Here is a 16,622-nt window from a genome sequence, read left to right as displayed (position 1 = left end):
AATGTAAAATTTTAATTTCTTTTTAAAAGGTGAGAAATTGAAATTCTCTTCTTGATGAAAGAATTTTCCAAAATGTTCACATATTTTCTTTATAACCTTCATCCTTTCTTCCACCTGAAAGTTCCCAAAAACGCATTCTCAAACTCGTGACTCTTTACTCACGCCAATGATCATTTTCAAGAAATATCGTATGAACTCGCGGAGCGTCGATTGGGTGCAGGCATAGGGGGACACATGAAACTGCACTTGCTATTCAGGGGAGCAGCCATCGCTACCCATCATGCTATGGAAGTGCTCATTGGCGCGAAGGGCCTAAGTCATGTCTTGTGTCGTTGACTGAATGTTGTGGTCAGGTGTAGTGGTGTACGCCACTATGTCCCGATTCCCTTATGACTCCCTATGTCATATCAGGATTGTTCTTTGTAGAAACACACCAACTATATTTTCTCTTCTCCTTGCATTCATTTTTTTTACCCTGACAATTTTAATTTTTTTATTCAAACATAATTTTAAAAATAAAATAATTTCAATTAAAGTATTTGAAATTCTTAGAATTAAAAATTTCTCACCCTCATCCAAATACATGTTAATGTTAATGACTTTACACAATTCCATCATCCTAAATAATTAAGAAATAGCATTAGATTATCAACCTTTTCTCTAAAAATCACCCATGCAAATTCTTATAACATTAACATGTATGGCGATAAAATTAAACTTTAAAGACTAAATTTTGTATCAATTCTCTAATTGCTTATATAAATAAATTTTAAATCACTTAATGTCATAAAAACTTTAAGCATGTAAAATGTTCTGAAATAAGATCCGTGAGAGGCCTAATTATCTTGGGGGTGTACATGACTCTCCAAAATTACAAATTACTATTCCAACAGTTGTTTTCAATATGGTGAGTAACATACCATTAAATAATTATAGTGTTGAAGTGCATGCCACCATAACTATCAAGACAATAAGTACCAATTCTAGCGCCATGATTGGCATTTCAGAAGCTTCTAAAAAATTGACTATATATATTATATGATTAATTGGAATTGAATGGTATCTTTTTTCTAAAACCCTTTATAGCTTCAAAATTGAGATGATCTTATGTATGATTTATATGTAATGATATCATGATGAGATAGCAGGAGATAGCAGAATCTATGTGGAATTATGTGCAATTATTATATTATCTCGTATTATTAGCCTGTGATCATGTAAATCAATTTGGTTTTAGTCTAGATGTAATCTTAGGATTTTTATTTGAAGAATCAATTTGTATAGCTCAATCTTAGGAGATTTTGGTGTAACTCTCTTGTATATATTTATGCCTTAGCAAAGCATAAAACACAAAACAAAATTATTCCATCATAAAATTCTTTATGGTATCAGAGCCAATAGGTTCTGTTTGAAATTTGGTGACAATGAGTCATCATGAAGAGGAGGCTCCTAAGAATAAGTCTCATGAGCAAGAAAAATATAAGATGGTGAAGAAGACTTCATCACCGTATGAATTGAATTCCAACGACGACCCCGGAACTGGACGAGGAAAAGGAGGAACAGTGCGTACAAATGTTGTGCACAGTGGTGAAACAAGTGCAGACACAAGGATCTCAAAAGGAGATAGTTCAAGTTTGACTGGGCTTACTACAGAGCAGTGGCAGACGCTGGTAGAATTACTAAATGCTCAGAAAACAAACTCTAATGACAAGATGACAGATGAACGTGATACCAATACATGGATAATTGACACAGGGGCTTACAACCACATGACTGGAAATCTAAATCATATGCATGAACTACGAGATATTCAAAGTTGCCTAATTGGACTTCCTAATGGACAACATACAACAATGATTAAAAAAGGAAGTGTGGTGCTAGATTGAGGCTTAAAACTTACTAATGTTCTCTATGTACCTAAATTGAATTGCAATTTGATATTTGTTTCATAGATGATGGATGAATTGAAATGTGTTGTTCAATTCACTAATAAGTTATGTGTTGTGCAGGATCATATTTCAAGGACACTGATTGGAGCAGGTGAACGGAGGGATGGGCTATATTTCCTCTGAGGGGTTCGAAATGTGAGAGCTTACAAAACTAATGGTTTGCATTCCATGGACTTGTGGCACAAACAGTTGGGACATCCTTCTTTGAAGATCACCCAATTGATTCCTGAGGTTAGAAAACACAAAGATAACAATGTAGTGAATAAAACATGTGAAGTCTGTTTTAGAGCCAAACAGACTAGAGAGAAGTTTCCTTTGAGTGAACATAAAGTCAGTAGTGCATTTGAATTAGTTCATTCATATTTATGGGGACCATATAGAACTCTTTCTACTTGTGGTGCTTTTTATTTCTTGACAATAGTTAATGATTATTCGCGTGCTATATGGATATACTTATTAGCTGATAAACGAGAAGTATCGACAATGCTTCACAATTTTTTTGCTTTACTTGAGAGGCAGTTTCATAAACAAGTCAAAATATTCAGAAGTGATAATGGGAAAAAATTCACATGCATGAAAAGATATTTTCTTGATCATGGAATAATCTTTCAGACATCTTACACCAGAACACCCCAACAAAATGGGAGAGTGGAACGAAAACATAGACATGTTTTGAATGTGGTTCGAGCATTGCGATTTCAAGATAATCTTCCTATTAAGTTCTGGGGGGGATGTATTCTAACTGTAGCATATTTGATCAATTAAACTCTTTCCACTATATTGAATGGGAAAACTCCATATGAAATGATATATGGGCAGCAACCTGCATATGAACATTTGAGAATATTTGGCTCTTTATGTTATGCCCATAATCAAAGAAGGAATGGTGATAAATTTGCAAGTAGGAGTAAGAAGTGTGTGTTTATTGGCTACCCATATGGCAAGAAATGGTGGAAGTAGTTTAACTTAGAAACAAAAGAGATTTTTGTCTCTCGAGATGTTGAATTCATTGAGACCAAGTATCCTTTTTCTATTTATGTTACTACCAAAGAAGATATTCCTCCTAAAAATTGGAATTGTAGAAGCAAGCTTCATGATGAATCAAGATTGATTCAAAGAGTTTTGATGATAAAAAAGATGATGACAAAAAGCTCAAAAGTCAAGAACACTTCATGATAACAAAGATGATGATCTCAAGAATCAAAGAATGAGTTCAAGATTGAATCAAGTTCACTTCAAGGATCAAGAGGAAATTTGATTTCAAGAATCAAGAATCAAGTTTCAAGATTCAATTTCCAAGAATCAAGATCAAGATTCAAGACTCAAGATTTAAAAATCAAGAGACGATTCAATCACGATAAGTATTAAAAAGTTTTTCAAAAAATTGAGTAGCACATGGATTTTTCTCAAAACCTTTTTACCAAAGAGTTTTTACTCTCTGGTAATCGATTATCAGATTATTGTAATCGATTACCAGTAGCAAAATGATTTTTAAAAAATCTTTCAACTAAATTTACAACGTTCCAATTGATTTCAAAATGTTGTAATCGATTACATTGTTTTGGTAATCGATTACCAGTGTGCTTGAACGTTGAAATTCAAATTCAAATGTGAAGAGTCACATCCTTTCACAAAAAATCTTTGTGTAATCGATTACACTGATTTGGTAATCGATTACTAGTGATAGTTTCTGAACAAATCAAAAGATGTAACTCTTCAAATAGTTTTTGACTTTTTCAAATTGGTTTTAAGTCTTTCTAAAGGTCATAACTCTTCTAATGGTTCTCTTGACCAGATATGAAGAGTCTATAAAAGCAAGGCTTTGATTTGCATTTCCACAAGCTTTTCAATTCATTTTAGACATCTATCTTTTCCAATTCATTCTTTGCACAAGCAATTTTTCCACATTGATTTCTAAGTCTCTTTGAACTTCTTCTTCTTCTTCCTTTTGCCAAAAGCTTTCCAAAGTTTTCTGGTTTTCCAAACCTTGAAAACTTGTGTTATTCATTCTTTTCATCTCTTCTCCCTTTTCCAAAAAGAATTCGCCAAGGACTAATCGCCTGAATTCTTTTTGTGTCTCTCTTCTCCCTTTTCTAAAAGAACAAAGGACTAACTGCCTGAATTCTTTTGTGTCTCCCTTCTCCCTTATCAAAGAATTCAAAACGACACAGTCTGATAATTCTTTTGATTCTTCCCTTTCCCATATGCAAAAGATTTCAAAGGACTAACCGCCTAAGAATTCTTTTGTATCCTCATTCACAAAGTATCAAAGGTTTAACCGCCTGAGATCTTTGTCTTAACACATTGGAGAGTACATCCTTTGTGGTACAAGTAAAGGGTACATCTACTTGGGTTGTTGACTAAAAACAAGAGAGGGTACATCTCTTGTGGATCAGTTCTAGTGGAGGGTACATCCACTAGGTTCAAAGAGAACAAGGGAGGGTACATCCCTTGTGGATCTTTGCTTGTAAAAGGATTTTTACAAGGTTGAAAGAAATCTCAAGGACCGCAGGTCGCTTGGGGACTGGATGTAGGTACAGGTTGTTGCCGAACCAATATAAAAACTCTTGTGTGTTTGTCTCCTTCTTCCCTACTCTTTTACTTTCCGCTGTGCATTTTAATTTTCGCTTTTACTTTCTGTTAAGTTTCTCTTCTACTCCTTATTCTCTTAACAACTTAGCAAAAGCCTTAGAAGAGTAATTTTTTAATTAGTAAAGGTTTAGGAATAATTAATTCAACCCCCCTTCTTAATTATTCTGAGGTCACTTGATCCAACAGGAACTATGAAGAAATTGTTGGTGATTTGACTGATGGTGTAGAAGAAACAGGTGACACAAGAGGTACCGACGAAAGTGCTGATATGACAATGGATGATAGAGGGGGTGAGCTAAATGCGGGGTTCGATGAACAAGGTGTTACTCTTCAAAATATGGACACACAAGATACAGTGCTTCCATCTATATCACTAACAGAGCCATTATTGGGTAGAGAACTGTTAGTCGTCATTTACGACTAACTTTTGTATTGAAAAGTTTTATAAAATTTATGTCTTTTCCCCAATTTATGGTTCTTTTTGTAGGTTTGTACATATTTTTATGTTTAGTTTATTTTTTGTTCAGTAGATATTCCCTATATTGTGAATTAATGTGGTTCAACTTCAGTTTCAGGTGAAAAGATGAAGAATAAGAAGGTTGAAGCAACTGGTGTCACGCTAAGCGAGGCATATGCGCTTAGCGAGTAACATCTGCTAAGCGAGACACTCAGCTCACTTAGCGGGTTGGTAGAATCTGGAAGAGAATCTGCAAAGCCTGCACGCGCTCAGCGCGCCATCAGCTTGCCCAACGAGTCATTTGTCTCTTCTGGCACTCAACGCGCCCAGCTCACTAAGCCAAAATTCACTAACTTGTGCTTAGCGTGAAAATGGCACTAAGCGAGCCTTCAGGATCAGGAAGCCCTTTTAAAGGCTGAAGTTGGAGAAAATAAGGGGAGAACAACAAGAGCCTACCCATAGAGTGTGAGAGACGTAACAAAGCAAAAGAAAACCAAAAATATCAGCTTTCAAGAGGATTCTAGGTTTAAGAGTGATTTTTAGGTTTCTAGAGGTGGAAGAGACATCCTCACCACTGTGTAATCTTAATTTTACTTCAAAAACCTCATCTTGTTGCTTAAAGATGATAACTTGCAATGGAAGACTAAGTCTCTTGTTGGGGATTTCTGCTGAGCTTTGATGTAAAACTCTTCACTATCTATTTTAAAGTTGTTTTATGTGTTCATTGCTTCTATCTACAATTAATTCTTGCATGCTTGTGAATTGATCACCCATTTGTGTGTAAAGTTAGGATTTTTAGCATTGGAGAATATTTTAAATCCTTAGAACTGGATATAGCAAGCTAGAGAACTGTATGTCTGGACACGAAGTGCAGGAATTTAGTTTTTAATATGTTGTAATCTTAATGCAATTCATTTAGGCTAAGTTCGACGAGGAATCCTAGAACGAAGTTTAAATAGAATTAGTCCATTCACGCAAGGAATCGGTGTTTAGGGTATTTGCTCTCAGCATAGAACACAGGAACAACCTTAAATAGAGAAAAATACATAATTACATCAAGTTGTTCAATAGAAGGACCCAACTTTTTAATCATTTGTTTATCTCTCACAATTAGATAGCAAATTTTGTAGTTATTTTTAGAATTATAGAAATTATCTTTTGTTATATTTTATGGTTCCATACAAATGTTTGCTTATTGAACGAACGCTTTTCTGAATGAAACAAACTCCATGTGATTTGATACTCGGTTCTTACCATTTTATATTACTTGCGCGACTCAGTACACTTGCTGATTAGTATCGCAGTTGGGTGAGTCCCGAACAAGAACATAGAACCAAACAACCTTCTACTCGATTGCAAGATTATGTGACAAATACCACCAAAAGATTGAGCCCATCCAACTGTTCACCCTCTCCAAAGGCAGACTCAGGTGCGCCCTATCCCATAACTGATTATGTGAATTATGATCATTTTTCTCTTGCACATCGTGCTTTTCTTGCATCCATTTCATAGGAAAAGGAGCCTGTCACTTATACTGATGCGGTGAAAGACAGTCGGTGGAGAGATGCAATGAAAAGTGAGATACATGCCCTTGAGACCAATGGAACTTGGACAACCACACAAATTGCCTTCAGGAAAGAAAGCACTTGCTACAAGTAGGTGTACAAAATAAAGCATAAAACTGATGGAAGTGTAGAACGGTTCAAAGCACGATTAGTAATTCTTGGCAATCATCAAAAAGAGGGGATCGATTACACAGAGACTTTTGCACCCATTGTAAAAACGGTAACAGTCCATACAGTGTTAGTCGTAGCAACCACACGAGCTTGGGAATTACATCAGATGGATGTGCAAAATACATTTTTACATGGGGACCTTGAGGAGGTTGTGTACATGAAACCGCCTCCTAGCTTTCTTCCTCGGCAATATGGAATGGTGTGTAAACTCAACAATTCCTTATATGGAGTCAACTAGGCGCCTTGTTGTTGGTTTGCCAAGCTGTCCGCTGCACTAAAACACTACGGATTTCGGCAATCTCTGTCTGATTATTCTTTTTTTGTCTTGCAAAGACCGGGGGTATGTATTGTAGTGTTAGTGTATGTTGATGACCTAATCATTTCGGGAGATAATCATGAAGCTATCACTGAATTTAAAGCTTATTTACACAATTGCTTTCACATGAAAGACTAGGGGATCCTCAAATATTTCTTAGGTGTTGAAGTGGCACAATCTTCCGCGGGTATCTTTCTTTGTCAATGCAAATATGCTTTGAATATTATAACCGAAGTTGGACTTCTGGGAGTTAAGCCATCAAATGTGCCAATTGAACAGAATCATCATCTAGCACTTGTAGCAGACTTGCCTTTTCCTCATCCTGATCAGTATAGGCGGTTAGTATGTTGTCTCATTTACCTCTGTTTTACCAGACCCGAGCTTTCATACTGTGTGCATGTGTTGTCTCAATTTATGCATGCACCTAAAGAGGGCCATTGGGAGGCTGCTCTCCATGTTATTCGATACCTGAAAGGGAATCCAGGATAGGGTGTTTTGTTGTGTAATGATTGTGACTTGCAACTATCTGATTGGTGTGATTCTGATTGGGTTGGATGTCCTTTAACTCATAGGTCCCTTACCGGATGGTTTGTTCTACTTGGATCTTCTCCAATTTCATGGAAAACTAAGAAATAACAAACAATATCTCGTTCCTTTGCTAAGGCTGAATATCGATCCATGACAGCTATAACAGGAGAATTGAAATGGTTAAAAGATCTTCTCCATAGTTTTGGTATCTCTCATTCTCATCCTATGCGACTTCATTGTGACAATCAAGCAACGCTTCATATTGTCAAGAATTCGTCTTTTCATGAGCGCACCAAGCACATTGAAGTGGATTGCCACTTCATTCTTGATGAGTATCTCACTGGCAATATACACCTACTTATGTTCCTACACATGCACAATTAGCTGATATTTTTACTAAGGCTATTGGTCCTATTCAGTTCACCTCTCTATTGTGCAAGTTGGGGATATGTAATTTACATGCTCTAACTTGAAGGGGTAATGACATCATGATGAGATAACAGGAAATAACAAAATCTGTGTAGAATTATGCGTAATCATTATATTATCTCATATTATTAGTCTATGATCATGTAAATCAATTTGGTTTTAGTCTAGACGAAATCTTAGGAGTTTTATTTGAAGAATCAATCTGTATAACTTAATCTTAGGAGATTTTAGTATAACTCTTTTGTATATAAGCCTTAACAAATCATCAAATACAAAATAGAATTATTTTGTCATAAAATTCTTTAATATGGATGATTGAACTGAGATATTGATTGAGGTCAACAAAAGTTTCTTGTACCTCCTAACTTCTAACGCTCGATCTTAATTAATTTACATAAAGTCGCAATTAATTCTCAAATGCTATTTTGTAGAGAGAGAAAAATTGTGAAAAATATGCCCTTGGTTGTATAAACAATGAAATACCAAGATTTGGTCAAAGAAAAAGCACTACTCCGGCTACAAATACAATACATGCCCATGAGTATGACACTCTGGATCTTCCCTCAACCCATAGCGAGCCGTCACCACCACCATACCCTTTTTAGTTAATTAAGCAAACCAGCTATTAATGCATCAAATTAATTGCCAAAACATAGAATGAAGAAAAAATCAAACAAAGTCAAGCTTATGCGAAACTACAAATAACTTACAAAAGACAAAATTGCGCATGCATTAATAAACTAAGCATAACTTTGTAAAACTTATAATTTACATCATTTTATAAAAACTACGTACGGCTCTTTCCAAATCTTCCTTAGCCATCATATCAATCCCAGATATAATAATATAAGCTGAAACCGTCATACGTATGTACACTAATTTTTTAACAAAGCAATTTGGCAGCTTGAATTTCTAATCCTCAAATTCCCAAACCCAGTTATGAATTTGATCATCATCTATGAGTCATGACTCATTAATAATACATTAATACATCTTAGACATTCAAGTCATTCAAACTAAACCCATTCAACCAAAAGATCTATTGCATATTTGAAAACCGTTGAGAATAGAAGAAAAATCACGTTTGAGATGTGAAAGCTATAACTAATATATAACTTCTAAAAATCATATCAAACGTGAAAAATCATATTCGAATCGTGAAACCAGACATGCTAATTATTAATTTATTTATCTTCTTCTAATGAGATGGCTTTCTGAAAAGGTGTTCTTCTCCTGATTGTTGATCTATGTGCTTGATCCAACGGCGAGGGCCCTTTGAAGCTGTTGCTGCTGCACCACTTCTACTACTTCCTATGTATGCAATATCCAAACCCTTTCCAACTGGGAGGAAAACTGACCTAACCACACGGACACCCTTTTGTAGCACCACGCTCCATCTGAAGCCGCCACAAAAGTTTCTCTGCCATGCATTCTTGCATGCCAAGACTGCTCCTTTTGGACCCACTTTGGCCACCCTTAGAACCCTAGCGAACTCCTTCCTCTTGCAGTCCACAACCAGAAAGTCGAGCCCCGCGAGCTGCGACACCGCCACCTCCGCCTCCCCCACCACCACCTCCGGAGGCGGCGACACCCCCATCTCAGCCAAAGCCTTTATGTACTGTGCCCTTGATCGCTCGTCCGGGACTATGCACACGTGTCTTGCACCCGTGTTGCGAGCTGCAACTGCTAGGCCTACGCTTGCAGCTATGGGACCACCGTAGGACCATGATTCCACTATGAATTTCGTGTTCCACCCTGCAGCCATGGCTGATAGCAACTCTGGTACCCCGGTTTCCTTGAATTTCTCACACTACAAAGCAAAACAAAACGAAACAAACTAAGAAAGAAAAAAGTCAAATTTATCATATCCAAAATTTTCAACTGGGAAATATATATATCCATTTAATTTGGTATTTATATTAGTTCGAATCTTTTTCAATGAAAACTAACTAACTTATTTAATAAAATTTATCAATTAATTTGTTGCATAACCATATACATACCCGAGAAAGTAGAGCTAAGAAGCAATTTACATAATAAACAAACAACCACAACAAGAACAACACAGCCTTATCTGAGTCTCCTACATAAATTACACGACGTCATTCAGTTCCATTAATGACTAGAGTTTCAGAGATAATAAAGAAATTAAAAGAAGGAAAGATAATAAGAAAATTGTGTGATTGATTTGATATAAGGTTCTTGAAGTTAAGGGTTTGCTCACTGATTTAACCGTGTCTATGTAAGCTTGTAAGGCTGATTCGGGAGACCAAACGAGTTTCATGGTGTGTATGTATATGTGTGTATGTATATTCCTTCTTTGTCCTTCTTTATCTTGATCACTTTCTGGGTCTTGGTTTTATTTGGATATCGTGTCAAGGGGATTGAATAGATCGAGGAAGAAGAATAGAGAGAGGTACACTTTGGCGTACGGGGTAGTGTTAGGTATATAAGAGTTGATAAAACGGTGTGCTGATGAAGGATATATGAAGGGAGAGGAAGAAGGATTGAGACAGAGGCGTCAGATATGAGAGGGCGTTGACCTTTGGATCGTGCAATTTAAACGTGAAGTATGCTTTTAATTATTTGTTTATTTCTATATGGTGTTGCAGAATTTGTTTCAAAATTTCCTTTTTCTACCTCGCTTACCTTAATTATAAGAGGGAAAATGATAGTATTAATTTAGTAAGAAGTACATATTTCTTTAGTCACTTTGATTTTATTCCGTTTACTATGTGCATTGTGCAGACGTCACAGTGTATTAAAATAAAATGTTTTTTAGTAACTTAATTTCATACTTTTTTTCAAACATATTTATGAATATTTTTTTAATTATAAATACTTTTTTCTTTCATTTTACATTTTTTTCCGAATTAATTAATTTAAAACCTTTTTAAGTTGTGGTTCACACCTCAGCCCATGCCAACTCTCTCATAAGGGAAGAACCCTCTAGCTAATTACCAAAAATCAATCCATGGCCTTAGATGTACTTAATTATCCCCTTATTAGATGGTCAACGACCCTCTGATTGATAAGGAGATGTCCATATCATCTCCTAATATTGTCAAGAAATAGAGGGAAAAACACCCATATACTTGATTATTATACAAAGACTAGAATATGTTTTCTTATGTCTAGACTCAAACTTGAACGAACAGCTTGAATGTGAGAGTCTTTGTAAGGCACACTCGTCATCGCAGTGCTCAAATCAAGGGTTATGTTTTGAGCAAGACCATAAAAAGCACTTGTTTGCCATATCAGCTGGGTTGGTAAGAGACAAATTGAAATTAGACAAAATATATTTAAAAAATTTACATTCTATGATAAATATGCTTATTTGTAGTTCTCTAATAAATAATGTATTACGTACTCACTATATTTTTCTTTAACATTTTTTTTAAAGTTGTGGTGGAAATGATTGATGAAGTTATTATACCATGTTAGTTATAAACAAAATAAAGTTATTTGTTCGCATTATCATTCATTAAAATACTATATTAAGGTAAACAACTTAATGACCTTCTTGAAGTTTGAAAAAACTATTCTCATTCTTCCTTAATATATACTCCATGATTTTGCTATATTGTGGTTTAGTTACGTTATTGATTTCACACCTAATGACTTTTGTATTTTGTATCAGTACTAGAAGTATATATCAGTATGAATGTTAAAGTCCTTTCCACTGATACAAGATACAACATTCATCGTTAGAGAACTAACACTCCCCTAAAGTCAATATGATCAGTTTCTCTTAAGATTTGTAAAAAAAAAAAAAAAAACACTTTTTGAATTGCATTTTTTGTAACTTTTATACCAATATATACTAACTAGTAATCACAATCAAAAAAAAAAAAATATATATATATATATATATATAATTGGATTAATTATTTTATTTTATTATGTTTATAAACACGTATTCATTTTTAAACTATAAATTCTCTTTTATGAGTTTATTTATGTATATTCTCTCTTATGAGTAACATCTTTATATATTGTACAATATATAAAGATTTAATATCTTTATACTTCCTCTCTTCTAAAATGACTAATGACTGTAATTTTAACTTTTGAAAAAAATTAAATCGATTGTTGTTCTCACTTTTTAATTAAATATTTAAACATCTATTTTAGTTTTGTCCACTATTGTTGTTTTGAAATATTTAATAATACATTCAAGAATATTTTAATAAATTGTCCCTTAATAAATATTAATTCTCTTGGATACTTATTTTCTTAACCTGTATAAAAAAAAAAACTTTAAACATCAATCGTTTTATAGACACATGAGATATATTGTATTTTCTTGGCCTCAAATTAATTGTTGTCATATATTATTTTTTACAAATTAAGAAAAAATAATAAATAGATTAAAAAAATAATAATTTTATAAAATTAATCTTTACACAATCATTAATTTATTTTTAAATTTTGTAGTTTATTATTAATATATATATATATACATATATATATATATAAGAGATATAAGAAAAAAATATAATTAATAATAATTAAAAAATTAAAATAATAATTATTTTAAGATATTTTTTTCTTACACAATAATTATAATAAAACACAAATAGGCTTCATTTTCCGTACCATACGTTTCCTTAATTACTTTCCCAAGTGGTTGTTGAATAATTAGGGTCTTTAAGGCTCGGCACCCAAGTTTATATTCATAGGAAGTCTTTGTAATTTTTTATTTATTAAAGGAGTCTTTGTAATTAGTGCTGTTGACTTAGGGAAGGGAGAAGGTTGTGTACGAACGAACTTTATTGCAAGAACACACCAAGGTAGTAATGCAAGTCAACAAGCAACCACTAGTCAAGGGCGGCTCAAGAACTACCTGGTTGAAGAAGGCAACTGCTAATAAGGTTAAGTTCTAACTTTTCAGCGCCAAGCATTTTATGGGTGCTGTGATGGTACCAATGGACACATGCATTGGGGCCAGGCTATATCATAATAATACAAGGTAAATTTAAGGGGTGATGGACCTAAAATTTAAGGGGGAAATACAAGGTACGTGGGATCACAATTTTCTACTAGTGATAAACATAAACCCCATATGAAACATAAACCCCATATGGGGAAAAGAAGAAAAGTACTAATTGATACAATAAATGATGAGAGACAATAAAAAGTCCATCCAACATACGTACGCCATTAACTTAGTGTTTTTTTATTATCTAAAGTGATATTTAAAATGTTTTAAGAAAAAAATAAAAAAAAGACATTTAGTAAGAATTAAACGAAAAAAAATTGCAAAAAAGAAAATGAAAAAAACATTAAATTATAGAAAAATATATATATTTAAGCCAATAAAATAAAATGTCTAGTTGAATAAAAAATAAAAGTATCTTAATGAACTGAGAAAGGAACAAAGAGAGAAACTAGCCAATAAAAGAAAATTTAACAATGAACGAAAAATTGGGAGCAACAGATTCAAATATTTGCAAACACGGGTCAAGATCTCAAAAAGAAATACATAAAAGATAATGTTGATAAACACTCACTTTCTCTTTCATCTTTTTCTATTAAATTTTCTTTTTATTTTTTACTTTTTTCCATCATATAATTTATCAAATTTATTATTTTATATTTCTGCAAATTGCTTAATAAGTTAGAAAGAAACTTTACATAAAAGTATCAAATAGTAAATGAATTCTAAGGTGGAAATGTTACTCAAATCTCCCACCATGCGAAAGTAACTTCCTCTATTAGATTCCTTCACTACTAAATCTATGGCTAAAAAATTTCTTTTTCTTCTTTTCCTTCTCTTTCCTTATTAGCCCCTCATTTATAACACGCATTTATTTATGAAAATAAGTGCAGTTTAGTGGAGAAGTAAATTTCTTTGTGTCATCTGCATCTTATCATCTGCATAATATTATGATGTATCATCACCTCTGTTCTTCTCCTTAGTTACTCTGCCATCGTATGCCACCACCAAAGACGATTTTCGGTAGTGGTGCACCATCCACACCACTCGACAGATCTAGAAACTAAGCAACATGCATCATCGTTATGCACCGTCGACTTGAAAATCGTCACACACATCACCACATTCTGTGCTTCCCATTTAAATACGATTTTCTAATTAATAATTAACAATAGTGATTCGTGAAAACACATGACAAGGGCAACAATGCCACTTCCTCTAAGCCTTTTTCCGATAAACCCCAGTCCAAAAAACGATGAGTATTGCTTCTGTTTATTTTATTCATATTTTTTAAGTAGTTCATGATGATAATTTATTTTATTTTTTTCCAATTTTTTTTAAATGCAATGTTCCTGTGTAGTTAAAGTGTTGGTTTGGTTTCTGTATTCAATGGTTTAACAAAAAAACGGGGGGCAGGAATGGTAAAAGATTAGAATTTGAAGAATGGGAGAATTTGTTTTTGACATTGCCCTCAGAACCAATATGTTGTTTTGGGATAACTTTTAATTTGTTGAGGGTTTGTTTGCTTGTGCAAGTAATGGATTAAAGGAAACTCCCATTGCTTGCCATTTTGGTGTGGTTTTTGTTATTCAACTAAATATTGTGAATTTTTAATAATTTGGTTGAGCGATAACTAGATAGGTTTCGGTTAAGGTAAATTGCTCAAACTAGGTCCCTTTTAGAAACTAATTCCCAAAAGGGGGCTGTTTTGAAACTTTTTCCAGGGGGTCTGTTTCTGAAGGGGACTCGCCAGTGGAGTTGGCAAGTTGGACACGTGGCGGTGCCTGGTGGACTCGCTAGTGGAGTTGGCGAGTTGTTGTCCACGTGGCGGGTCCCGCCACTCGTACTGACGAAATGCTTTTTTACGAAAAAAAAATTTAACTTCAAACGAGTATAACTTTTGATAGGAATGTCCGTTTGAGGCCCATAATATGTCAAAATGCTCGAATGCATGTGACTTTCTTTGAAAATTATACCTGTTTGAAAAAAAATTTCCGTAAAAAAGCATTTCGCAGTACGAGTGGCAGAGCCCGCCACGTGGACAACAACTCGGCAACTCCACCAGGCACCGCCACGTGTCCAACTCGTCAACTTCAGTGGCCCATAATTATTTGAGGCCCATAATATGTCCCACCACTCTTGTTTAATTAAATATATTTCTTTGAAAATTACATGTTTTGCATGTTTTTTTTCCTTATCAAATGATGCAAAAATTGTTAAATTTGTTACTAAAACTTGTATTTAAGTACTTGTTTTTCCGTTAAGATTATCACAGAGTTCAAATAATTACATTTTTTTTTAATTTGAAGCACGAGAAATTGCTAGTTCGAATGAAAAGAATTCACGTTCTTAAATATAATTTTGTGATTCTAAACTTAAAAACACTATTTATTGGTTTAGAATTATTGTGAGAAGTTATCTACTAAGTTTTTTTTAAATTGAGTTTCTTAAATTAGAGAAAAATAATATTTATTTTTTCTTTTTTGATTTTTCAACTAGATAAAAAATAACATTATTCATATTTTTTTATCTTAATTATCTTTAAGATGCTAGATGAAAAGACAAAATATCACATAGCTAACATATGGGATGATACATTAGCATTCCATCATCTCTTTTATTAGTGACTTGTTAATTAATTGAAGAATCAATTTATGATCAAATTTAATTTTTGAAAAATTAAATTGATAAAAAATTATCAGTAAGGAATTAAATGAAAATAAAACATTAGTAAGCGATCAAAATGTGATTTTTGTCCCTTTTTTGTTATTAAGCTATATATGTTCCGATTGATGCTATATATATTTCCTTATTAAGAGTGTGTCTCTACATTATCCTAGTGTTTTTAGGGTCCTAATTATATGTGCTTTTAATCATTAGGCCAATTCATACAAAATTGAAAGAAAAACAAAATCAAGATATATTCCAAAAGGAGTGAGACAGCATAATTAGACAGGCTAGTTCGCTACAAGATCAGAAGAAACAAAAGTAACTAAAATACTAAAATATAATTTAACAAGTTGCAAAAGGGTGACACATCATATGGTCACAATCATCTACAAATATCAATCTTAAAATATTATATTCTTTCTGTTTCCTAACTTTCCTCTATCGATTAATGAATACTCGACAGTGAAAGATAAGAAATACATCTGTTACAGAAAATTTTATTAACTCAAACACACATCAAAATTATTATCTTTAAATTAAAATAAATCTAAATTTCACAATCACGAAAACCGTTCCTAGAAAACTTATATTAGTGACACATATATGATAACTTTATGACGGAAGATTTGCATATATAACTTTGTCACTCATAACTTAATTTGTCTTCTCTCTGCCTTAAGCCCTTAATCACTTCAAGCTTTTTTCGTATTTTGAACAACTAAATGACATCTAAAAAAAACAACTAAATGAATAAAATGCATGAAAATACTCTTTTAATTTTTTAATTGTATAGCACCAACGACAACACGAAGAAAACAAAACTTGATAAATTAATGATTTAGCCGCCAAGGTCTGCTTGTTTAAGTTTCAATATTCTAGAGAATGAAGGATTTCATTATTTTATGTACAAATAAATTAATGATTTAGCCGCCAAATTTATTATACAATTCTTATCGTATATATGTTTCATGATTTAATTTTGAAGTTGATTAAATCAACACTCGAG

The 16,622-nt window shown here is 33.4% G+C and overlaps 1 protein-coding gene across 4 annotated transcripts; it reads right to left on the bottom strand.

The window, feature by feature from the left end:
* Window positions 1-8,625: 8,625 nt before the first annotated feature.
* LOC100791746 (uncharacterized) lies at window positions 8,626-10,533 on the bottom strand. Of its 4 annotated transcripts, XM_014775174.3 has the most exons (3): window positions 10,232-10,532; window positions 10,011-10,090; window positions 8,627-9,817 (listed from the first exon to the last, which is right to left on the bottom strand). In XM_014775174.3, exon 3 carries the CDS (start codon window positions 9,770-9,772, stop codon window positions 9,206-9,208), a length of 567 nt encoding a protein of 188 aa, XP_014630660.1. In that variant the 5' UTR covers window positions 9,773-9,817; window positions 10,011-10,090; window positions 10,232-10,532; the 3' UTR covers window positions 8,627-9,205. The 4 variants fall into 4 exon arrangements, with proteins under 4 accessions (XP_014630665.1, XP_014630660.1, XP_003517044.1 ...); XM_014775179.3 differs by lacking the exon at window positions 10,011-10,090 and having other exon boundaries at window positions 8,626-9,844; XM_003516996.5 differs by lacking the exon at window positions 10,011-10,090 and having other exon boundaries at window positions 10,232-10,533.
* Between the last annotated feature and the right edge of the window lie 6,089 nt (window positions 10,534-16,622).

Source organism: Glycine max, chromosome 1, assembly GCF_000004515.6.
Source record: "Glycine max cultivar Williams 82 chromosome 1, Glycine_max_v4.0, whole genome shotgun sequence".
NCBI classification, from domain to species: Eukaryota; Viridiplantae; Streptophyta; class Magnoliopsida; order Fabales; family Fabaceae; genus Glycine; species Glycine max.
Note: the sequence above shows the minus strand (reverse complement) of the source record. Positions and strands in the feature narration are given on the sequence as shown.

Bases quoted from the DNA above. Each gene is read 5' to 3' on its own strand.
- LOC100791746 (XM_003516996.5), bottom strand. From the start codon at position 10,291: ATGAAACTCGTTTGGTCTCCCGAATCAGCCTTACAAGCTTACATAGAC. The intron at 9,818-10,231 runs GTGAGCAAACCC...TTTGCTTTGTAG, and splicing joins ACATAGACACGGTTAAATCA to TGTGAGAAATTCAAGGAAAC.